Source organism: Clarias gariepinus, chromosome 6 (assembly GCF_024256425.1).
Source record: "Clarias gariepinus isolate MV-2021 ecotype Netherlands chromosome 6, CGAR_prim_01v2, whole genome shotgun sequence".
Classification (NCBI taxonomy): Eukaryota; Metazoa; Chordata; class Actinopteri; order Siluriformes; family Clariidae; genus Clarias; species Clarias gariepinus.
Window position 1 is genome coordinate 23,881,090 of NC_071105.1, and position 24,501 is coordinate 23,905,590.

A 24,501-nucleotide genomic window follows, 5' to 3' on the forward strand; every position below is an offset into this window, starting at 1 on the left:
CCTTCTGCCTTACATATAGTCTGTAAAAAAGTTAGAAAATAAATCTATAAACTGTCAACTTGTAAACATGGGGTCGAAATTGTTTTAAATTGGTCTTTATTGGTTATTTATTAACTTCTTTGTGTTTCTGATTGCAAATTTTTAAAAACAAAATTGGCAATTTAGCTGAGGAAACACACTAAGGCAGGAAACAGAGGAGACAAACTGAGGTAAAAAGTTTCAGGGTTTAGTAAGTCGTTCAATTTTCAATTTTACATTTTAAAAGTGTAAAAATTTTGTTAGAAATAGAACCAAGGTGTAGAGATGGTATTCTCCTTCAACATTTAATTAACTAATTTTAATTACAGTAATATTTACTACAGTTCCTTGGCTTTCACGCCTGTCCCCTATAAGACCTTACAGCTCACAGTGTATGTCAAAACAAATGAGAATCATTGAAAAGCTCAGAAACAGAATTGTGGCAAGGCACTGATCTGGCCATGGTTACAAAAAAAAATCTGCACTTAAGGTTCCTAAGAGCACAGTGGCCTCCATAATCCTTAAATGGAAGACGTTTGGGATGACCAGAACCCTTCCTAAAGCCGGCAGGCCAGTCAAACTGAGCTATCGGGGGAGAAGAGCCTTGGTGAGAGAGGTAAAGAATAACCCCAAGATCACTGTGGCTGAGCTCCAGAGATGCAGGCGGGAGATGGGAGAAAGTTGTAGAAAGTCACCCTTCACTGAGACCAAGATAGAACTTTTTGGCCTTAATTCTAAGCGATATGTGTGGAGAAAACCAGGCAATGCTCATCACCTGTCCAATACTGTCCATCTTCTTCGTATAGAGTTCATCAGATTGTCAATTGTGGCCTGTGGAATGTTGGTCCACTCCTCTTCAATGGCTGTGCGAAGTTGTTGGATATAAGTGAGAACTGGTACACGCTGTCGTATACGCCGGTCAAGCTCATCCCAAACATGCTCAACGGGCGACATGTCCGGTGAGTATGCTGGCCATGCAAGAACTGGGACATTTTCAGCTTCCAAGAACTGTGTACAGATCCTTGCAACATGGGGCCGTGCATTATCTTGCTGAAACATGAGTTGATGTTCATAGATGTATGGCAAAACAATGGGCCTCAGGATCTCATCACGGTATCTCTGTGCATTCAAAATGCCATCAATAAAATGTACCTGTGTTCTTCGTCCATAACAGATGCCTGCCCATACCATAACCCCACCACCACCATGGTCCACTCGAGCCACAACATTGACATCAGCAAAGCGCTCACCCACACGACGCCACACACACTGTCTGCCATCTGCCCTGAACAATGTAAACCGAGATTCATCCGTGAAGAGAACACCTCTCCAACGTGCCAGACGTCATCGAATGTGAGCATTTGCCCACTCAAGTCTGTTACGGCGACGAACTGGAGTCAGGTCAAGTCCCCGATGAGGATGACAAGCATGCAGTTGAGCTTCCCTGAGACGGTTTCTGACAGTTTGTGCAGAAATTGTTTGGTTATGCAAACCAATTGTTTCAGCTGCTGTCTGAGTGGCTGGTCTCAGACGATCTTGGAGGTGAACCTGCTGGATGTGGAGGTTCTGGGATGGTGTGGTTACATGTGGTCTGCGGTTGTGAGGCCAGTTGGATGTACTGCCATATTGTAGGAGTTTAAAAAAAAAAAAAAAAAAAAAAAAGACTTGGAACTTCATCACTTCCAAACTATCATGGTAAATGTATCTTTGGATGTCAGGTTGAGACTTCCATGCATGCACAAGCATGATGTCAGTTCTGTACAAATTCAAATTTGAACAGGTAGCATTTACTGTAGCATTATACCATAGATTAGAATGTGTGATTCCAAGATCTTGAATTAATGTCTCCCTTAAAATAAGCATACAAACAATAATATTGCTCTAAAGTTTTAACAACATACTGTACATGCAAAGTATGCTCTTATAAGCTCTATAAAGTAAGCTCATATTTTAACTCTTACAGTTTAACAGGTATAACTGTATATTTTGCTGTTGATCCACAGAAGTGGAAATGATAATTAAACTCTGGTTTTCTTGTTCTGTTTTAGATATATGTGTGTTGTTTTAGTTCCCAAATTCTCTACTTTCTTGTAATATGCATAGTTTCTTTCATGTTTTTTTTATAATTTTTTTTTAGATTAAATGAAATGTATTAATATATACATTGGAAACATATAAACCATGGTGGGCATTTCAGGCTGTGCCAAACATTTCATGGTGGTATCGGCACTCACAGTGGGCTGCCCACCGTGGGCCTATGGTTATTGCCTGCACTGGCACGTTTGCTGTTTATTTCTAAAAACTCTGTAACCATAAATGAGGTGTACTAACGCTAGTATGATATAAGATAAAAAATATTTCAAAACATGTTTTGCTTGACAAGATACACAAAACATGCAAAGTACATGCAAAGTTTTAAAAAAAAAACTTTAATAAGGAGAACTGTCTTAAATGGAAGAATTTAAATGCTACATCAAACAAAATGTCAGCCAAAGATGAGACGGCATACAGGGAGGAGGTCAGTGCCCTGACACATTGGTGCCAGGAGAATCATCTCTCCCTCAATGTCGGAAAGACCAAAGAGCTGATAGTGGACTTCCGAAGGGGTAGAGATGCACATTCCCCCATCATCATCAACGGCGCTGCTGTGGAGAGAGTAAGCAGCTTCCGTTTCCTGGGTGTACATATAGCAGAGGATCTCACCTGGTCAGTTCATACTGACAAAACAGTGAAGAAGGCGCAGCAGCAACTCTTCTTTCACAGAAGACTGAAGGCCCTCCAGGACATCTACAGGAAGCGGTGCCTGGGGAAAGCGAGGAGGATCATCAAAGACTCGAGTCACCCCAGTAACAACCTATTTAAACTGCTCCTGTCAGGCAGTATCCGGTCCCGAACCAGCAGGCTAAGGGACAGTTTCTATCATCAGGCCATTAGACTGCTGAACACTGACCAATAGGTCTTCATGGACACTACACTGTCACTTTCACACTGTCACTTGTCACTTTATAGTCCTTAAGACACTTTATGCACTCCATACTGCACATAATTGCCTTTTGCACAACATTTATTGTGGACATTCTTTATACATTTATACACAAGTAGACACACTCTCACAAACGTGTGTGTATGTGTATGTACATGTATACATATATATGTGTGTGTGTGTGTGTGTGTGTATATATATATATATAGACTTGTATTCACATTCATTTGTATTTTTATTATTTTTTATAATACTTGCAAAATATTAATACTACTGTATTTATTCATATGCATATGTATTCTTATAAGTGTTCACCACCATTGCTTGTGTAGCTTGCACATAAGAATTTCACTCACATGTACTGTACCAGCATACCAGTAATGTGTTTTGATTTGATTTGATTTTGAATCCTCCTTTGCCAGTAGATGGCGCTTTAGCCCTGCTACCACTAATTATGTAGCTCTTAAAAATGATGTGTGAGTAGCTCAGATGTCTGGTATAAAATATCATCTTGAAAAGTATATGACAGGAATATTTTGGTCTTGGTTTTAAACCCTATTGAAAATATGTTTTTTAAACACTTTTTTGTTAGTCATTTAATTGCTGTTTCAGCCTTGCTGTTTCTGTCTGCCATCTAAAACCAAATCCTAAATAACGCTGATCGGGGCCAAGCACTTGCACCATCAGGAACACCAAACAACCTGTGTGCTTCATCAAGACCTCCAAAAAGAACACACAACTTGTTTAATTTTTGATCATGTTAAGACCTCCAAAAAGGCCCGGACGTTTATTATTAATATTAATAATAATAATAATAATCCTAAGAAAAACAATAGGGCCCTCGCACACTATGACATCTGAACTATGAGACATCAACACTATCATAGCGGGGTGATGACACCGTAGTCCTGTTGTTATAGTGCTTATTACATAGTGCTTGGGCCGTAACAACACTTAGCTGGTGCATATCCCTGGAGTTGCCTCACCATGTCAGATCTTGTAATTGCTTGGGAAACTGGACCTCTTAGGATCCCCTTGGATCATACAACAAACACAACCCAGAAGGAGTTTTTGACAACCAACTATCTATCTCAACCCTTTGTTGCATCTGTTCAAACAACTTTTCTTGCAGCTGCCAGCTGCCTGTCATAGTAACAAAAATCAAACACTGCCCTGAAAAAACAACGTCAACTTTAGTATGCAAGATTCTACAGCAGCACATTTTTACTGACTATCACTCATTTATTCTCTATACCACTTATCCTTTACAGGGTTGCAGGGGTCTGAAACCTGCACTTTAACTTTGAAAAGGATCGTAGCTCATGTGGGAAAGACTAGAGAGAAGAGAGGAGGAGGGGTTGATTGTGTAGGACAACTTTCACACACACAATCACTCAGAATCACTACCCTTTCTGAAATCCTTTTCTTTTTGTGTTAATTAATCTGCGCACATGATTTGTCAATCATTGCGCTCGGTTTAGGTGTCTGTCCGCTTGGTTTAGTATTCATTGTGCATTTTTTTGAGGCCTTCGCCTATTTGTAAGCCATAATTATCAAAATTATATTATCAAAGAAATAACCACTTTAAATATATTTTTTGTGTGTAATAAATATTGATGATATTTAAAATTTTTACATATTTAAATTTATTCTTTGGGGCTTCTCCACACCATAACTCTCCCAGATATGGGAAAGACAGTGAAGGTGGAGTCATCATAGAACAATACATGTTTCACATTGTCCACAGCCCAAGATTTTTGCTGCTGGCACCATTAAAACCAATGTCTGGTAATGGCACGAGTGACCAGAGTTTGACCTATAGCACCCCGGCCATGTACATTGACCCTGTGGAGTTACCGACGAACAGTTTTGGTTTTGGAGTTGAGGTGCACATATAATTCTGCAGTGAGTTCAGCAGCTGTGGTTTTATGTTTTTTGGATACAACCCGGGTTAGCACCCGGATATCACTTTCACACAGCTTTCTCTCGCGTCCACAGTTACTTCTGTTAGATGTGGTTCGTCCTTCTTGGTGGTATGCTGACATTACCCTGGATACTGTGGCTCTTAATACATCACAAAGACTTGCTGTCTTGGTCACAGATGCGCCAGTGAGACAGTACCAACAATTTGTCCTATTTTAAACTCTAGAGGTTAAGCTTAAAGGTGGATTTTCTGAAATAGGATGTTAAAAAGAACACTGTATAAAGTGTGATGGTCAGGTGTCTACAAGCTTTAGGCCATTTAGTGGACCTTTTTGGACAGAGGTAGTTATAGATGAAAAAGTGCAGCTAATTTATTTGCTGTTTTAATCTTAAAAAAATATTGTGGCATGATACATTTGATTTACTGACAAAAACATAAAATTCCCACACAAATAATAATACCAAAATCCATTATTGGCCTAAAAGCATTACCGAATCAAATGTACTGTGTCAGCTACAGCAAACACATTTTACTTTATTGGGTGCTTTCATACAACCTGTGTGGAAGGAGTTGGCTCACTTCATGTATTATTTTCAGATGCATAACCACAGCTAAGATTTCCAAGAATGCAGTACAAGATAAGGTTCTCAGAAATGTGTTCCTGCAAGTTACTGCAACTGTAATTGCCAAATTTGCATTCAGTGTCTGCAAAATAAAAACATGAGCAACATTACTGAGATATGGGACAATACTTGAAAAACCCTTTATAGTACTGTAAGCTGGTGAAAGCCAACTGCAATTGAATGCTTCATCAGGAATACAATATTAAGAACATGAGAAAATACGCCCTTTTGGATGATGTTGATTTTTTTTAATCTTGCTTAAGCAAAATATCCCAACACAAATTTGATATTTCCTGCACTACTTAATTAAAAAAGCACTTCACACTTTGTGCGTGTGTGTGTGTGTGTAACGTAGGCAATGCACTGCTGCAAGCTACTCATTATTTGATAGTCAGCTCTATTTAAGAAACTGACTCTTTTTCCTGAATAATAGTGTATAGCTAATTATAATGTACAATGGGGTTTTGGTTGATTTGAAAACATTTCTAAGAGCCTTGTTTTTTTTTTTTTTTTGAGGTTTGGGTACAGAACGCACAGGCGTAGTAGATACAGGAAATCCTGTTTTGTATATTTCAAACTGAAACCAAAAAGAATTGGCTTTTGCGTTTTTCTTCTTAATGCCTTCTGCAGCTTCTCTTGCTCTTCTTTGCTCCTGTTCAGCTTCTTCATGAAAAGGGTCCCACAGTATGAAAGATTGGACAGTTCTGAAATTTGGAACCAAAGAACAAGTACTATCTCTGAGGATCATATACTATCTCTGAGGTGTGTGGATTGCATAGCACTAAAATTACTAACAGAAATAGACAGTACAAAAAATTATAATAACATGAATATGAATAATAATGTACTTTATGTGGTTTGTAAAGTTGAATAAGTGAAATGGTGGAGCTGAAGTCACTCAACAAGTAACAATTGTATTATCTCACAGTCGCTTAGGGAGCAAAGGCTGTACTCAACATACAAGCACCATGTGCAAGCATATGTGAGACAGGGAAGCGCATCGGTTGCTGATCATCTTAGGGACACTGATGGTATAATAATACCGTTCTTTACTTATAAGAAGAACTGATCACTTGAATCTTGTTTGAGTTACTTGATATTTAATTTATTCACTATAGTGCTCATTACAAGAGAAAGAGTAACTTGCGTGATTGTTGTTTAAGTGTTTCCATGAATTCACAAAAAATTTAATATCATCCTTTAAAGAATTAATATAATACAGTAGTATGTGTTAGTTAGTTGTGTTGGAAGCTCAGTTAAATAATTCTGTTGTTGTATTTGTTTACATTTTATTTAACTGTTGTTTTTTAGAAGTAGTGATTTAACTGTTATTTATCAGGAGTAGTGATGTACCCTTTTTCTGGTTTTTCATTTAAGGGTATCGACCTCTCTCTCACTTAGTTAAATCCACTTTGAACGATTATTGTGTAACCTGCTAAGCTGTCAGACACAAGAATTAAAAGTGATTCCAGAGTTGATCCCCATGTTCCCTGTAGTTGGCTATGGCTTTTTTCGAGTTTGAAGCGGAGGGCTGATGTGCAAATTCTCAGATAACTCGACATGGTAGGTTTCTCATCTACCAGGTTCAATTAGCAGCTAATGCCACAACCCCAGGCACTGAATCCAGTGCCGGTCATGCCCAGGTCAATATGGAAGGGTTGCATAGGGAAGGGCATCCGGCCTAAACCTGTGCCCAATTGTTGTGCGGATCTGTTGGTCTGCTGTGGCGACCTCTCAACAGGAGCAGCTGTAAAACTAACATGTGCAACACTTTATAAGAAGAGCACTCCAAACTCTTGCTAAGTGACTACTTTGGTACCACTGATTAATTAATAAGGCTTGGATTACATTGACTCAACCTTGAACCACATTAAGCTTTTTCTAAATCCTCTACTGTGTGTCCAACTCATCATATCTGGGAAACCAAAACAGCAATCATAAGCAATCAGATGCATGTCAAACTTAACTGAAAAACAAATAAACAAAATACTCTAAATAGAGATTTAACCTATACAAGGACAAAACATTCCTGACTCCAAGGAAATATTTTATGGCAAAACAAATTTAAAGTTAACTCATTTTTCTGCTAAAGAATGTAAAAAAAAAAGAAAAGCTATTTAATTTGGCATTTACTAGAAAAGAAGCGTTTTCTTGAACAGGCTATCTATAATCTAGGTCGACACAAAAGGCCTGGGCTGACCAGACAGAGCTCACAAACATTCTGCCCCTAAGGCTTAGAACATCCGCAAGATCAGGAAGCCAACCTCATATTTTAACACCACTGGACTTGCCTGGGGGCTATTGTTTAGGCTAAAATAAACATTATAGACAGAAGCAGGAAGAGTGCATGCAAGGCAAAGATACATGTGGGAAGAAAATATAAAAACATGAAAGAAACACAAAAGAAAAATAAAGAAAGAAAGAAAAAACAAATGTACAGGAAAAATAGAAACTGAGAGTGAGTGGCGCCAGAATCAGTCTAATGGGAAGTACATTATAGAAGAGAGGGGAGGAGAATTAGAGAGAGGAGGGGAGGTCATGCGTAGTTGCTAGGCAAGCTCAGCCTTAAATCGCTGATTCTCTCTCTGGTGAGCTCTCTCCCTCTCTCTCTCTCTCTCTCATTGTATCACATGGGGAATGTAGCTGAGCAGCCAAGCAGCCAGTCACACAGAGAAGAGAGGATAGCACACTGATTACACAGTGGCAGAAGCAAAGGCTTCAATAACACCAGGATCTACATGCAATGTGCCTTACCGGCTCTTACTGCACATATCAGCTAACGTAATGGCACTACAGCAGGCATGACTCTCCTCTGCCTCGGGCAGCACGTAGTTAGCTAAGGTCACAGTGGAGTTAACTTTTCTGGACGTCAGTTATTTAATGGTTAACCTTATTTAATGATAGGGCTGGACTCTGCTGCAGCTAAAAGGTAGGAGCTCTCTTTGGTCAATGTATTAATTGAAGGTGGATATCTATGAAAACCTCCACTAAGTCACTACTGTATATTTATCGTGTTTAGCTTCTTGGTGGAAATTGTTCTCAGGCCAAAAACATTGCTACATGTTGTTGTTGTTTTTTTTGTTGTTGCTATTTTTATAAACTATTAGTCTGTTCTAAATCTCAAGTTGACTTAAATGAACGAACCTAAGTATAAAATTTCCTTAGTGGAAATGATAACCTGAACAGGTTATCATTTCCACTAGGGCACTTAGCACTTATTATTTTGAGAGTAGTGGAAGGTCTGCTGTCCTCCATCTGAACACCAGTAGTAAGGAACTTACTAGAAGTAAGGAAATTGTTAAAAAAAAAAAAAAGTTATCAGTGTCTAGCAGGAGCATGTGCAGTCATATGTGCATGTAGGTGTGTTACTCTGACAGCGATATGCAAATAGAAATGGGAAAACCTATTTGTATAAAATACAAGGCACCTGCTTTCAAAAACAAAAGAATGGAATTTACATAAAATATATTTGCCACAGGTACTAAAAGGCAAACAAATCATTTAAACATCTCTAAAAAAAAAAGACAAGTAATAAGAATGTTAGAAATTCATCTGCCATATTTTAGTAGGCGACCTGTAGGCCATTGGGACATCATGCTGCTCAGTCGAGTGCTTATAACAATAACGATAATGATATAATGTTAACAGTAAAACAGCCCTACCAGACCCTAATTAAGAATAATACTTATTCCCCATAATGATAAGGGGATGATGTAAAAACACAATTAATTTGGTTTTACTTATCTTCATTTATTTGAGTTAGAAAGTTTAGTACAAGTATACAGACAGTTTTACAGTAACCACAAGGCACTTCAGGTGGGATCAGTACAAGCAAGTAAGCTGCAATTTTGATAACATTCTACCTGTCAGTATTTTCATCTATAAACACAAGTTAACTGATGTTGACTATAAAGTCTTCAGTTTAGTGTGATGGTAATGTAATAATAATAATCATCATCATCATTATCATCAAAAAATGCTTAACGATTTACATATAAAATTTTAAACGAAGACCTTTATAATACAGCCCGTTAATAAAGCAATCTACAATCATTAATGAAGTAGCTACAAATCCATGAATTTTATTACAAATCATGAATCATATAAAGTGGCCCCAAATTCTGTATGTTTATATTGATAGCCACTTTTGTGTTACGCTAAACATAAGATTGTTGAATATTTCTTAATGTGTCAGCCTTGGTGGTGTTACAACGTTTAACAAAATTTACATGCTTGCCTAGCCATTACCTATTTCCTATAAACATGCTTCAAGATTAATGTCACCAATGATCAAGTTGTATCTGTGTCATGAAATACTGCTGAGGGCACAAGGCCTAGTTCCATAATATATACTCAGAAAATACTGATCTTAATCTTATCTTTAAAAAACCTTGAATAATGAGCATTCAACTTTAGAAAGATTATCTCTTCTCAAGAAATACAAAAATCAACTAGACAAAAAACTTGTCTTGACTTGTCTTGTTTAAAGCTAGTGTGAATCACTTCTGTTTTAAAAGCACTAACGTTTAAAAGTAACAAAAAAATTGTAAAATGCAAAGGTCTTTAATTATAGTATATATTGCCAAATGTTTTCATACCTTTTTAATAAATGTATTGATTTTGTTTTTTGTTTTGTTTTTTTCTGTCTACACATTTCTTATGGTCGTACCTAGCTTAGTCTGCTTGATGCTGGATTATGATCAATCTTGAGAGTGCCAAGTGGAGTTTTCTTTTATGCCTTGGAGTCAGCATCTTGATCTGCTTAGTAATTTATCTTAAGGGCAAGCCATCTTATACTCCAAGGCCACTGCATCACACCTTAAACTGTCGTCCACTCTCTGAAAACTGTAAAATTTTGCCACCCACCACCTCTTACACAAAATGGGAAAGAACAGAATGTCTGGAGCTGAGCTATTTTACCAAACCACTCAACTGCTCTCGTATACAATCAGATCTTCACTTTATTATGGAGAGCCTGAGTAAGGAAGAGGAGGACTACCCTCTGGCCTTCATCATCACTATCCACAAAGACCTGGAGATGTTCGTGCGTCTGCTGAGAGCCATCTATGCGCCACACAACATCTACTGCATTCACATAGATGCCAAAGCTCCACAGGACTACAGAGAAAATGTTAAGAGATTGACAGAGTGCTTCTCCAATGTCTTTCTAGCCTCAGTTAGTGAGACTGTGACCTATGCTGGTTTTTCCCGTCTTAAGGCTGATATTAATTGCATGGAAGACCTGATGAGCTCTACAGTCAAATGGCAGAAGGTGATAAACCTGTGTGGCCAGGATTTCCCTGTTCAGAGCAACCTGGAGCTGGTCCGGTATATGCAAGACGCAGAATGGAGAGACAATAATATGACTCCAGGGGTTAAACAACCAGAAAACATGCGACACAGAACTAAAAAAAAATACATCGAAGTTAAAGGTGCCTATGTGGCCTCCATGGGTCGCAATCACAAAAAGGCCCCCCCGCCACATGATCTGGAGATTTACTTTGGTACAGCCTACTACAGTCTACAAAGAGCATTTGTGGAATATGTGCTTACCAGTCCAGTGGCTAAAGACCTGTTGGAGTGGTCTAAGGATACCTACAGCCCCGATGAGCATTACTGGGTAACCCTTAACCATGTAAAAGGTAAGCACAAACTGCTAAAATATGATTTTTAGACATTCAAAAAATCAAATAAGGGTCTTAGGATTTGCACAAATATCTATTCTGCTGATACAGTATAAGGCAGAACATGTATTAAAATGTTCACTAATAAAAATTTATTTTGGTGAATATATTAACTACTTTTATACTGTTTAACATCTTCAAAGATGCCCCTGGCAGTAAGGTAGATGCTGGTTGGGAGGGTAACATTCGAGCCATCAAATGGAGAGACCAAGAAGGAACAGCACATAATGGCTGCAATGGTATGACAGCTATAAAACATCCATAGTAAACAATACTAATTGCAATTTTGTGACATATTTTTTAATAGTATATATTAAAACAGTTAAAAAGAAAACAAGAAACTAATCTTATTAAAAAACACCATGTTTGTCACCACAGGAACTTATATCAGGAATATCTGCATCTACAATATGGAGGATTTACCCTGGATAGTTGAGAAAAACAGCATGTTTGCTAACAAGTTTGAAAGTGCTAGTTTCCCTGAAGCTCTGGACTGCCTGGAACAGTGGCACAGACACAAAGTCCTACTGCAGGCAACAGTGCCCATTCAGTTATCATGGCAACTTGCAACAGAGGTCAATATAAGCAGTTCCACAGTAGCAGGCTAAATGTGAAACCAAAGAGTTTAAAAATATTTATTTATTTACTTATTTATTTCAACTAATTTTTTTAATGTATATTTGGATGTACAGTATGTATGTATGTACGTATGTATGTATGTATGTATGTATGTGTTACCTATAATGTGTGGGGAAAAAAACTACAAATTGCCATATATTATAGAGGACACTACAGAGTTAGATCACATATATAAGAATCAAAGAAAATATTCTTTTATAACATCAGCTATTGAGCAGATGTTTCAGGAGCTTATAGACATTTCAAATGTTTGACCAATGAATAATGTATTTCCCCCATGTGTTGAGTGCTGCATGCTACACCTCTTAGCATGCATAGCAGCTTACAGTGCAATTGTACCAATTTCAATGTTGTCCAGTGTTTGTTCACATTGCCATGAGCTTTTTTGTTAAGCTTCATGTCTTGTCCTCTCTTTCCACTTTCTTCAGGGTTTTTTTTTTTTTGGCAACATACAGTATACATGCTCTGTGTGATTCTTCCCAGTTATTACAAAGCATTCTATTGTTGATTGTTTATCCAAGTTTGGTCCTGTTTTTGATTTCCTTATCTTGCTCTTGCCTGACTGGTCAGTCTAGTCAGTTGTTTGTTAACCACTTGACACCTGCCTGCACCTTCAACTAAACCCTGTCTTCCAGATGTAATCCTATTATATGCCGCCCATGTCATGCTCCTGCTGGAGGGTGACATGCCAGATGTAGCCATGCTCACAACTTATCCACAACTAACAGGGGCCAGGGGTAGCTCAGTGACTAAGGCATTGGACTACGGTTCGGAAGATCCCACAACCACCAATCTGCCACTGTTGGGCCCTTGAGCAAGGCCCTTAACCATCAACTGCTCAAATGTATAATGAGAAAAAAATGTAAGTCGCTCTGGAAAAGAGTGTCTGCGAAATGCCTAAATGTAATGCCGATAAGGCAGCCTCCTTAGCCAAATTTATGTCACATCTTGCTAAGGCCTGATGCATACAGGACGGCCTCCCTCACCAAGCTTAAATTGGGGGACAACAGGATAGGCTTCCAAGTCTTCAAGACAGGGACATCCAAGGTTGGCTTTCAAACTACAACCAGACTCTATTGATAAGGATGTGATTACTTTGCCACCAGACTGGGGGATTTGTAGAATGCATTTTCATAAACACCAGAATTTGTGGAGTGTGGGCACAACCCTTTTATGTTTTAAAAGGCACTTTGGGAGCTGCACCTGTGTATGTGTGTGTGTGTGTGTGTGTGTGTGTGTGTTTGGGTGAGGAGTGGGGTATGTCATGTATTTCCCTTGCATCGACCATGGTGTGGCTCTCAGTGCGCACATCCAATTCCCACGTTGTTCTCTGTTTGTTTATGTTGTCATGTGCTTTTTGTTTGGTTCATTGGTTGTCTCCCTAGTGTGTCATGAATACTTTCACCTATCTTCAGTTTGAGCCCTAAATAGTCTTTGTATATAAGTCTTTATGTTTCTTTGTTTATGGTAAAATATATACTTTGTGTGATTCTTATCAGTCATTTCCAAGCCTTCTATTGTTTATGGGTTTGGTCCTTTTAGGTTTTAATCCTGTTTTTAGTTTCCTCATATTGCTCTTGCCTGCCCCAGTGAAATAATTTGTGTGTTGAGGGGCCTTTATCAGTTTTGCTTAGCTTAAGGGCAAAAAAATATATATTGCAGTGATTGGTGCTGTACGGAAATTTACGGAGACTATTTTGTTATGCTTACAACACTATGATATAATAAAGTCTTAGAAAGCATGCTATTGTAAATTTGTGTAAAAGTTGTTTGAACCTTACATACTATATCTGACATTTACCTTCTATAAACATAAAAAAACACTGTGCTAAATATTTGGGTGGGGTTTTCCTCCCCCTGTTTTCATGTTTTCAAAAACACAACACACTGCTCGATAATCAAGTCATCTGTGTGATTAATATATGCATGGCTGTAATCAGTAAAAAAAAAAATATATATATATATAGAGAGAGATTTTAGAACATTTTGTAAAATAAATTTGAAAATGTCTGTCTTTAATATCATTTCTTATTGTAACCACATTGAGTTAATTATTACTACAATTGTTTTATTATTATTCTCGTGTCCTGGGTGGTAAAAGACCCCGAATGGCGTCATTAGAATTTTCCTGCCATTCTTGGCCTTAGTGGTTACATATTGTTAACTGTTTATCTGGTTTTGACCCTGTTTCTGATTTCCTCATTTTGTTTTTGCCAAGCCCCAGATGAATGTTGACCGCCTTACCCCTACCTATATCCTGACCTTGATTAACCTTGAGTCTTTATATTGTTTGTTAAGATGAATGAAATCCAGTCTACTGGCACTTATGAATTGCACATTCATAGCTACATAAATGACAAACCCATATCAGGAGCAGCAACACATAAGGGGCTCTGAGTATAACCAAAAAGAACACTTTGTTTGCTGCCATCCGAACAGTTCTCATTTCTGATTTGACAATTTTACAGTGTGGGAAGTTTTGACTCCCAGTGCCTGATCAATCTAAATTGAAGGTCCAGAAACCCTTTCAGCCACAGCAACAGTTGACAGGCTTTTTGAAGTCAACGCAAAAGTCTTTTTTTATGTAGACAATTTGAATATACAGAACTATAAGAAATTAAGTTATTATGAAAATTGATGCACTTCTTAACTTCCTATCACTACACTGTGTTCAAAATGGGAAGACAATTTTACATTAACTGCAATTACTGTTGCACTCGTTACTGTACTGCAATTGTACACTATTCTGTTGGGCTTATGGCATTATTATAATATACATTTTGAGTATAATATTGCGTGCTATTTTTTATAATTTTGTGTTAATACATTATATACTTGACTTGTCTTCTATAAAAACAGTTTTTTTCCCCATGTTTTTTTTTTTAAATAAGTATGAATTTAACTGCTAATAAATGAATAAAAAATCCATTCCAATCAGGATTAATAAATGTTCTACAGTTGACCTGTCTCTTCAGCATAGGTGTAATGCTGCCAAAGCTCACTGGGCACATTTTTACTCCCAGTTAGGGGGAAAGAGCATTCCAGATATGATAGTAATTATCCAGAAGGGGTTCTATGCAGTTTTTTTCCACAGCAATAAGTGTATACAATAATATTGTACAGTGGACCATGATACTTCCAAATTGGAAGCATTTACTAAGAATACAAACCAGAGGGCTGTTAAGGGTCTGCCAAGGAAATATGTACAAATTCAGAATTGCTCTGCCTTAGGTTTAACTTGTAAATATTTTTCAAATTTTATTTGTCACATACACAGTCATACTGTACACAGTAGGATATGCAGTGAAATGCTTATGCAGGTAGAAATCATATCATTTTCCACCCCGAAATGTTTGACTTGTCAAGTAGGGAAAGTTATGTGCAGTCATACTGGTGTGGGGTTGTTATTCATTGAGTTGGGCCTGGCCCCTTAGTTTCCGTAAACAAAACTTTTAATGCTTTAGCATACCAAGAGATTTTGGACAATTTCATGCTCCCTCTGTTTGAACATGGCCACTTCCTCTCCCAACATGACTGTGCACCAGTGCACAAGGCAGGGTTCATAAAGACATGTATGACCGAGTTTGGTGAAGAAGAACTTGACTAGAACTGCACAAAGTCCTGACCTCAACCCCATAGAACACTTTTGGGATAAATTAGAGCAAAGACTGCAAGCCAGGCCTTCTCATCCAACATCAGCTTCTGACCTCACAAATGCTCTTCTGGAAGAATGGACAGAAATTCCCAAAATCACAACCTTCCCAGGAGAGTTGAAGATGTTACAGCTGCAAAGGGAGGGCCACCATCATATTAAACCCTATTAAATAAGAATCAGATGTTACTCAAGTTCATATGCATGTAAATAGTGTGAAGGCAGGCGAGTGCATACTATTGGCAATATAGTGTATCATAAGCCAAGGAAAGCCAGGGTTCCCCAGGGTTTTTTCAGGCTGTATATTTATTATTGTAATTATCATAAGCCTATCATTTCTTTATGGTAATAAACTCCTCTGTTTTGCTTGACTGGCAACCAAAAAAAAAAAAAAAAAAAAACTATAGACAGGGAAAAAAGTATGGATTCAGAACATTATGTTTTGCTAATCTTTAGCTGTGGTTGGGCTGTTGTTTGATGGCTGTTTGTTGTTTCAGTTTCGAGTTTTGTTGTTCTTTCAGTTTCAAGTTTTATTGTTATATGCACAGTAAAGAAACAGGTTCCACTGTACAATGAAATTATTTCTTTGCTGTCCCAAATAAATGCCATGACAAATAAAATTAAATAAAGATACAGGTAGGTATAAAATAGAATAGATAAAGACATATTAGACACTGATTAACAAGCAGAATATGGAATATGAAAATATGTAATATAAACAGTCAAATCTGCAAAGTGTGTAAAAACGTCTGCAATGTGTTTGAGCAAGTTTGCAGTGAGTGTGCAAATTGTGCAAATGACTGTTTAGGAGTCTGAGCTTAACCCAGTCAAAAAGAGGAAGAGACAATTTTAAAAATTCCCTCCAATGGTGTAAATTATAAAGCAACCCACTGAAAAAGGAAGAAGCAGTTTCACAACTTTACTCAATCGGTGTAAAGCAAGCTGACAGAAGACAGTTTCACAACCCTCCCCGACTCACATGCTTTAATCCGCCTATTGAGTCTTTAACATGACTCAAAGAACAAGTAGTCTCAGGAAGTGATTTGTTCATTTTGGGCAATGATCATGGGCATGCATGCGCAAATCATCACAAAACCTCCGTAGGTTATATACAGGAAACAGAAATAAGTAATTACCTCTCAACTGGTCCGAATCATTTGTTCTTTTGTCATGTGACTCCCATAGACACTATGCAGTGCATTACACAGGAAACAGAACTGAACAGTTCTTCTCATGAGTCTCCTAATCCAAATCGTTCGTTCTTTTGTCACGTGACTCCCATAGACGCTATGTAGTTATATTTATATATCTAAAATAAACACCACACAGTATTACAAAGATGTTTATATTATTTATTTATTTATTTTTATAAAATAAAATAATTTAAATACACTCACCTATAGGATTATTAGGAACACCATACTTATACGGTGTTTGACCCCATTTTGACTTCAGAACTGCCTTAATTCTACGTGGCATTGATTCAACAAGGTGCTGAAAGCATTCTTTAGAAATGTTGGCCCATATTGATAGGATAGCATCTTGCAGTTGATGGAGATTTGTGGGATGCACATCCAGGGCACATAGCTCCCGTTCCACCACATCCCAAAGATGCTCTATTGGGTTGGGATCAGGTGACTGTGGGTGCCATTTTAGTACAGTGAACTCATTGTCATGTTCAAGAAACCAATGTGAAATGATTCAAGCTTTGTGACATGGTGCATTATCCTGCTGGAAGTAGCCATCAGAGGATGGGTACATGGTGGTCATAAAGGGATGGACATGGTCAGAAACAATGCTCAGGTAGGCCATGGCATTTAAACGATGCCCAATTGGCACTAAGGGGCCTAAAGTGTGCCAAGAAAACATCTCCCACACCATTACACCACCACCAGCAGCCTGCACAGTGGTGACAAGGCATGATGGATCCATGTTCTCATTCTGTTTACGCCAAATTCTGACTCTACCATTTTAATGTCTTAACAGAAATCGAGACTCATCAGACCAGGCAACATTTTTTCAGTCTTCAACTGTCCAATTTTGGTGAGCTTGTGCAAATTGTAGCCTCGTTTTCCTATTTGTAGTGGAGATGAGTGGTACCCGGTAAGGTCTTCCGCTGTTGTAGCTCATCTGCCTCAAAATTGTGCGTGTTGTGGCTTCACAAATGCTTTGCTGCATACCTCGGTTGTAACGAGTGGTTATTTCAGTCAAAGTTGCTCTTCTATCAGCTTAAATCAGTCGGCCCATTCTTCTCTGACCTCTAGCATCAACAAGGCATTTTCACCCACAGGACTGCCGCATACTGGATGTTTTTCCCTTTTCACACCATTTTTTGTAAACCCTAGAAATGGTTGTGCGTGAAAATCCCAGTAACTGAGCAGATTGTGAAATACTCAGACTGGCCCATCTGGCACCAACAACCAGGCCACTCTCAAAATTGCTTAAATCACCTTTCTTTCCCATTTTGACATTCAGTTTGGAGTTCAGGAGATTGTCTTGACACCCCTAAATGCATTGAAGCAACTGCCATGTGATTGGTTGATTAGATCATTGCATTAATGAGAAATTGAACAGGGGTTTCTAATATTCCTTTGGTTTTCTTCAGCCATTTAGAGGTGGATTTGCTGGTGTGTTTTGGGTCATTGTCCTGCTGCAGCACCCAAGATCGCTTCAGCTTGAGTTGACGAACAGATGGCCGGACATTCTCCTTCAGGATTTTTTGGTAGACAGTAGAATTCATGGTTCCATCTATCACAGCAAGCCTTCCAACTCCTAAAGCAGCAAAACAACCCCAGACCATCACACTACCACCACCATATTTTACTGTTGGTATGATGTTCTTTTTCTGAAATGCTGTGTTACTTTTACGCCAGATGTAACGGGACACGCACCTTCCAAAAAGTTCAACTTCTGTCGGTCCACAAGGTATTTTCCCAAAAGTCTTGGCAATCATTGAGATGTTTTTTTTAGCAAAATTGAGACGAGCCTTAATGTTCTTTTTGCTTAAAAGTGGTTTGCGCCTTGGAAATCTGCCATGCAGGTCGTTTTTGCCCAGTCTCTTTCTTATGGTGGAGTCATGAACACTGACCTTAATTGAGGCAAGTGAGGCCTGCAGTTCTTTAGATGTTGTCCTGGGCTCTTTTGTGGCCTCTCGGATGAGTTGTCTCTGCGCTCTTGGGGTAATTTTGGTCGGCCTGCCACTCCTGGGAAGGTTCACCACTGTTCCATGTTTTTGCCATTTGTGGATAATGGCTCTCACTGTGGTTCGCTGGAGTCCCAAAGCTTTAGAAATGGCTTTATAACCTTTACCAGACTGATAGATCTCAATTACTTTTGTTCTCATTTGTTCCTGAATTTCTTTGGATCTTGGCATGATGTCTAGCATTTGAGGTGCTTTTGGTCTACTTCCCTGTGTCAGGTAGCTCCTATTTAAGTGATTTCTTGATTGAAACAGGTGTGGCAGTAATCAGGCCTGGGGGTGACTACAGAAATTGAACTCAGGTGTGATAAACCACAGTTATTTTTTTAAAAGGGGGGCAATCACTTTTTCACACAGGGCCATGTAGATTTGGAGTTTTCTCCCTTAATAACATAAACCTTCATTTAAAAACTGCATTTTGTGTTCAATTATGTTATCTTTGACTAATAGTTAACGGTTTTTGATGAGCAGAAACATTTAAGTGTGACAAACATGCATAAGAATAAGAAATCAGGAAGGGGGCAAATAGTTTTTCACACCACTGTAGCTATCAATATATTACAATATAAAGCCTAACAACAATATTGTTTTCAAAAAATAAACACACACACACACACACACACACACACAGTTTTTCCCTGTCAGAAAAAACTCTCTTTTAGATGGCACAGATGTAGCCACAATACAAAGTCTAGGGGAACTCCTCCTCCACCATGCTAGAGGGTCGGATGTGCGGGGTAAAAGTGGCTCTGCAAGATAGGCCCACATCTCCATTATTGTATCTGAAGTATGGAAAGTCAAAAGTCTTCAGAAGACCTCTTGACATCAAAATTATTTTAAAGGCAGTCACAAACCTATAAAGATGAACAATTATATTTTATATGATTTTATAACCAAATCAACATCTATATTGTACGTTTTTTAATGTAAGTATTCATATATAAACAATAGAGTTTTAAATCTTGTTTATTATAAACATTAAGCAAAAATAAAGATAAACTACTTACTTTTCTGCACTCACTTCAGTGGTGACCTCCTCAAATGGCTTAATGATATCAACAATTTCTTTGGCAATTTCCCATTCCTCTGGTGTTAATATTGGCAAAGAAGCTTTGGTGAGCGCCAGGATGGAGATTGGATCCTTCAGATCAGCAAAACTTTTCAACATGTAATAAGTTGAATTCCACCTTGTGGACACTTCCTGTTTTAGACACAGCAGCTCCTGTCCCATCTGTTTTTGTGTGGCCTTGAGTCTGTCTAAAGCAACTGTGTTTCTGTAGAAGTGTTCAACAATAGACTTCACCTTTGCAGCACATTTTGGACTTCCTGCAGTGCAGCTTTGACAATGAGGTTTAACGTATGAGCAAAGCATGGTATGTGGTTCCAGTGGAGGTGTTCTCTCAGAGCTGAAACAATATTGCTGGGATTGTCATTTACACAAGCTACAATTTTGTTATTCACATCCCATTCGTCAGCAACCCTGAACAGCTCTCTTGCTAGGTGAGAAGCAGCCTGTATTTCTGTCAAGGCAAAACAGTCCAAGAGACAGGATGTCATCCGAAAATCCTCTATAAAATGACAAGTCAAAGCCATGTAATCTGTGGCATTCACAGAAGTCAGCAGTCTGTTGTAAGACATACAGTAGAGGCACCCTCGATTTTATCGATTATTTCTGCCCTTAGCTTGTTATAAAACCTAGGCAGTATAGTTTTTCTACTTGGTAGAATGTGTAATGAGTCCAGAAGATTTGAAAATTCTTTAAAGCCCTTATCCTCAACAACTGAAAATGGCTGAAAGTAACGAGCAATCATTTTGACCAAGTAAACATTGGTGGACAGCCATTTTAAGCTCTCTTCAGAGATGCTTAATTGGGTTTAAGTCAGGTCTCTGGCTGGGCCATTCAAGAACAGTCACAGAGCTGTTGTGAAGACACTCCTTCGTTACTTTAGATTTGTGCTTAGGGTCATTGTTTTATTGGAAGGTAAACCTTCGGCCCAGTCTGAGGTCCTGAGCACTCTAAAGAAGGTTTTCGTCCAGGATATCCCTGTACTTGGCTGCATTCATCTTTCCCTCGATTGCAACCAGTCGTCCTGTCCCTGCAGCTTAAATCCCCACAGCATGATGCTGCCACCACCATGCTTCACTGTTGCGACTGTATTGGACAGGAGATGAGCAGTGCCTGGTTTTCTATAGACATACATTATAATTAAGGCCAAAAACTACAATCTTGTCTCAAGAATCTTATTTCTAACCATTTTGGAGTCCTTCAGGTGTTTTTTTTAATGTGTCTTGCACTGGAGAGAGGCTTCCGTCGGGCCATTCTGCCATAAAGCCCCGACTGATGAAGGGCTGCAATGATGGTTGACTTTCTACAACTTTCTCCCATCTCCTGCCTGCATCTGGAGCTCAGCCACATTGATTTTTTTTCCTTCTTTACCTCTCTCACCAAAGCTCTTCTCCCTCAATAGATCAGTTTGGCCAAACGGCCAGCTCTAGGAAGGGTTCTGGTCGTCCCAAACGTCTTCCATTTATGGATTATTGAGGCCACTGTGCTCTTAGGAACCTTAAGTGCAGCAGAATTTTTTTTGTAACCTTGGCCAGATCTGTGCCCTGCTACAATTCTGTCTCTGAGCTCTTCAGGCAGTTCCTTTAATCTCATGATTCTTATTTACTCTGACATGCATTGTGAGCTGTAAGGTCTTATATACAGTAGACAGGTGTGTGGCTTTCCTTATCAAGTCCAATCAGTACAATCAAACACAGCTGGACTCAAATGAAGGCGTAGAACCAGCTCAAGGATGATCAGAAAAGGCTGGGCAAAACTTTACCTGAGTGAAATATATGAGTGTGACAGCAAAGGGTCTGAATACTTAGGCCCATGTAATTCTGTTTTTCTGATTTAATAAATCAGCAAAAATGTCAACAATTCTGTGTTTTTCTGTCAATATGGGGTGCTGTGTATACATTAATAAGGGTAAAAAAGAACTTAAATGATTTTAGCAAATGGCTGCAAGATAAAAAGTGAAAAAGTTAAGGGGGTGTGAATACCTTTCGTACCCACTGTATATATATATTCAGTATTTCCATATATAACTTAAGTAACATTACCGAAGAACCTGAATAAACACATATAACAAAATTGGTACAACTTATAATATGGTGCCTTAGACTTTTGCACATTACTATATATATATATATATATATATATATATATATAAGAAGAAAAGACAGGAGGCAGAGTTGGGGGTAGCAGAGCTTAGAATGTTGAGGTTCTCCTTGGGAGTGACGAGGATGGATAGGATCAAGAATGAGTTTATCAGAGGGACAACCCATGTTACATGTTTTGGAGATAAAGTCAGAGATGCCAGATTGAGGTGGTTTGGACATGTTCAGAGAAGAGATGGTAAATATGTCGGTAGAAGGATGCTGAGGTTGGAACTGCCAGACAGGAAGTCTAGAGGAAGACCAAAAAGACGATTTATGGATGCAGTGAGAGAGGACATGAAGTTAGTTGGTGTGAAAGAAGAGGGTGCAGAGGAAAGGGTTAGATGGAGGCAGATGATTCGCTGTGGCGACCCCTGAAAGGGAACAGCCGAAAGACAAAGAAGAAGAAATATTATATTATAAATATTAAATATACATTATATATACATACACTCAGCAAAAAAAAGAAACGCCCCTTTTTCAAGTATTTCAACAATAATGTTGTAAAAATCCAAATAACTTTACAGATCTTCATTGCAAAGGGTTTAAACAATGTTTCAATTAATTAACATGCACCTGTGAAATGGGCGTTAAGACCTTAACAGCTTACAAAAAGCGGGCATTTAAGGTACCTAGGAAGTGTAATCATCATGTACAACCCCTTTGTTGAAGGGGTAGATGAAGGTATCAATGATGGTAGGTATGCAAGATATGGGATGTTTGGTATGAAATGAAAGCTTGTTTTGTTCAAAAGATTTAATTCACTTCTGATAAAGAGCTGAAACCCTACATTTAAATTTCCCACAGAAAAAATAAACATACAATGATTTGTTAATATATCTTTAAAGATTCAGTTTTTAAAAGTTACATACCATGCTTTGGAATAAGCCATGCTGCGTCTTACATTTGTTTGTGTTTTTGTGAGTATTTCTTCACATTCTACGGCATTATGGTTATTTCTATGTTTTGCATGTTGAGTGATGTGTATAGCCATGCTGACCTAAAGGGCAGAAGTGCTGTATTTGTCCAAAAAAGCAATGGCTGCTGTGAGGTAATCTGGAACAAAACTGCTCATACCATCCCTTTTAAAAATATTTTTGATTTTATTTATGCACATTTCTTCAGAGAACTTGAGAACTTCAGGCAAATACATAACAACTGAAAGTTTCATTAAATTCAAGTTCCAACCAATGTACAAACAAAACCTTCCTTTTATTTTTATAGATAAATTAAATCTTTGCTGCAAATTAGGATCTGGTTATATATTTAGAAGGGGAGTTACATAAATAAAATGTAGAGAATTGTGAAAGAGCGTGTATGCGTCGGTAAACGAAAGTATTGATTAGAGTGTACATGTGCAGCAGAAAGTTTTGCACAACAGAAATCTGCATAATACAGTTTTATGTAAAATCATAGAGTACTATGGAGAAGCTTGTGGAAGGCTACACCAAAGATCTGACTTAAGAAGCCACTGCTAGTCATTTTGTATGAAGAACAGGCTGCCCAACTTAATGAGGTAGAAATCCTAATGTAAATGTCTAAATTCATAATTGGTGCCATTATATTTGGCAAGCCAGCTGCCGTGTTGTGTGCAGCCGGTTCCTGCCACTGGAACCTTGTCTACTGTACAAACAAATGGCAGTCAGGATCAGACAGATTTGTTTGTTTGTTTGTTCATTAGTTTCTGATACCAGTATGAAAACTCAAAAAGAAGTTGAGCGGGGAAAAGGTTTAAGTTAGTGCATCAAGAGCCACAGCACACAGACGTGAACTCCAATGTCAGCTACAGTCAACCAAATTCTGCTGTGAGGACAGACTGTGAAGAGAAGACATGAATGTTTTTAAAATAATTTAAACTTTTTAAAATAAATTGAATATGAATTTTAGAGAAAAACCTGCCTTCTTTCTCCTAATTGCCTCTAACCCAAGAAAGTATCACAGTTCAAGTTTTACCCATTTTAGCCATAAGGACGCGTGTCTCTACAATCATGCTGTGGCACAACTTAAGCGTTACTGAAGACCAAGTTGCTTGTAAAGTGGCCATTAGCTATTCATTATTGTTGGGTTAAGTGTTTCTCATCTCACCTTGACATTGCCCCATAGATTCTCCTTGGGTCTACACATGAGGACAACCTGTTCAGTCTGGTCATTCAAGCACAGCAATATCATGCTCAGTAAGCCAGTTAGTAGTAGTTTTGGAAGAGGAAAATTGACATCTCTGACAGACTTTGTCTCTGGTTCAGGAGTGGTTTAATACTAGGAATGCAACAGTAGTAGTCAATTTCCTGAACACATCTGTGTGCTGTGGCTCTTGATGCACTCTTGCTAGCTCTTGCAAGTTCTTCAATCAACTTTGCTTCTTAAGGCAGCAGTCATCCTGTTGCTCCTGCTTTTTTTTTTTTACCATACTTCCATTCAACTTTCCATGAGTATCCTTCAATAGAGCACTCTGCAAACAGCCAGCTCTTCAATGTCCACACGTGTAAACAAAGGAGTATAAAGGGTCCTTCTGCCTTCTTCAAAAACTGCATCCACTCTTGCCAGAGACTGCCACAGTTCTTCAGTGTTTGGCAGT

At 38.4% G+C, this 24,501-nt stretch overlaps 1 protein-coding gene across 3 annotated transcripts; it reads left to right on the top strand.

Annotated features, from left to right (window-relative positions):
• Nucleotides 1-6,099: 6,099 nt before the first annotated feature.
• Nucleotides 6,100-14,781, top strand: gcnt7 (glucosaminyl (N-acetyl) transferase family member 7). 3 transcript variants are annotated; one of them, XM_053499427.1, is made up of 5 exons: nucleotides 6,100-6,310; nucleotides 6,477-8,477; nucleotides 10,222-11,190; nucleotides 11,376-11,471; nucleotides 11,611-14,781. In XM_053499427.1, exons 3-5 carry the CDS (start codon nucleotides 10,245-10,247, stop codon nucleotides 11,838-11,840), a joined length of 1,272 nt encoding a protein of 423 aa, XP_053355402.1. In that variant the 5' UTR covers nucleotides 6,100-6,310; nucleotides 6,477-8,477; nucleotides 10,222-10,244; the 3' UTR covers nucleotides 11,841-14,781. The 3 variants fall into 3 exon arrangements, with proteins under 3 accessions (XP_053355402.1, XP_053355401.1, XP_053355400.1); XM_053499426.1 differs by having other exon boundaries at nucleotides 6,100-8,477; XM_053499425.1 differs by lacking the exon at nucleotides 6,477-8,477 and having other exon boundaries at nucleotides 6,101-6,310; nucleotides 11,611-14,780.
• The last annotated feature ends 9,720 nt before the right edge of the window (nucleotides 14,782-24,501 follow it).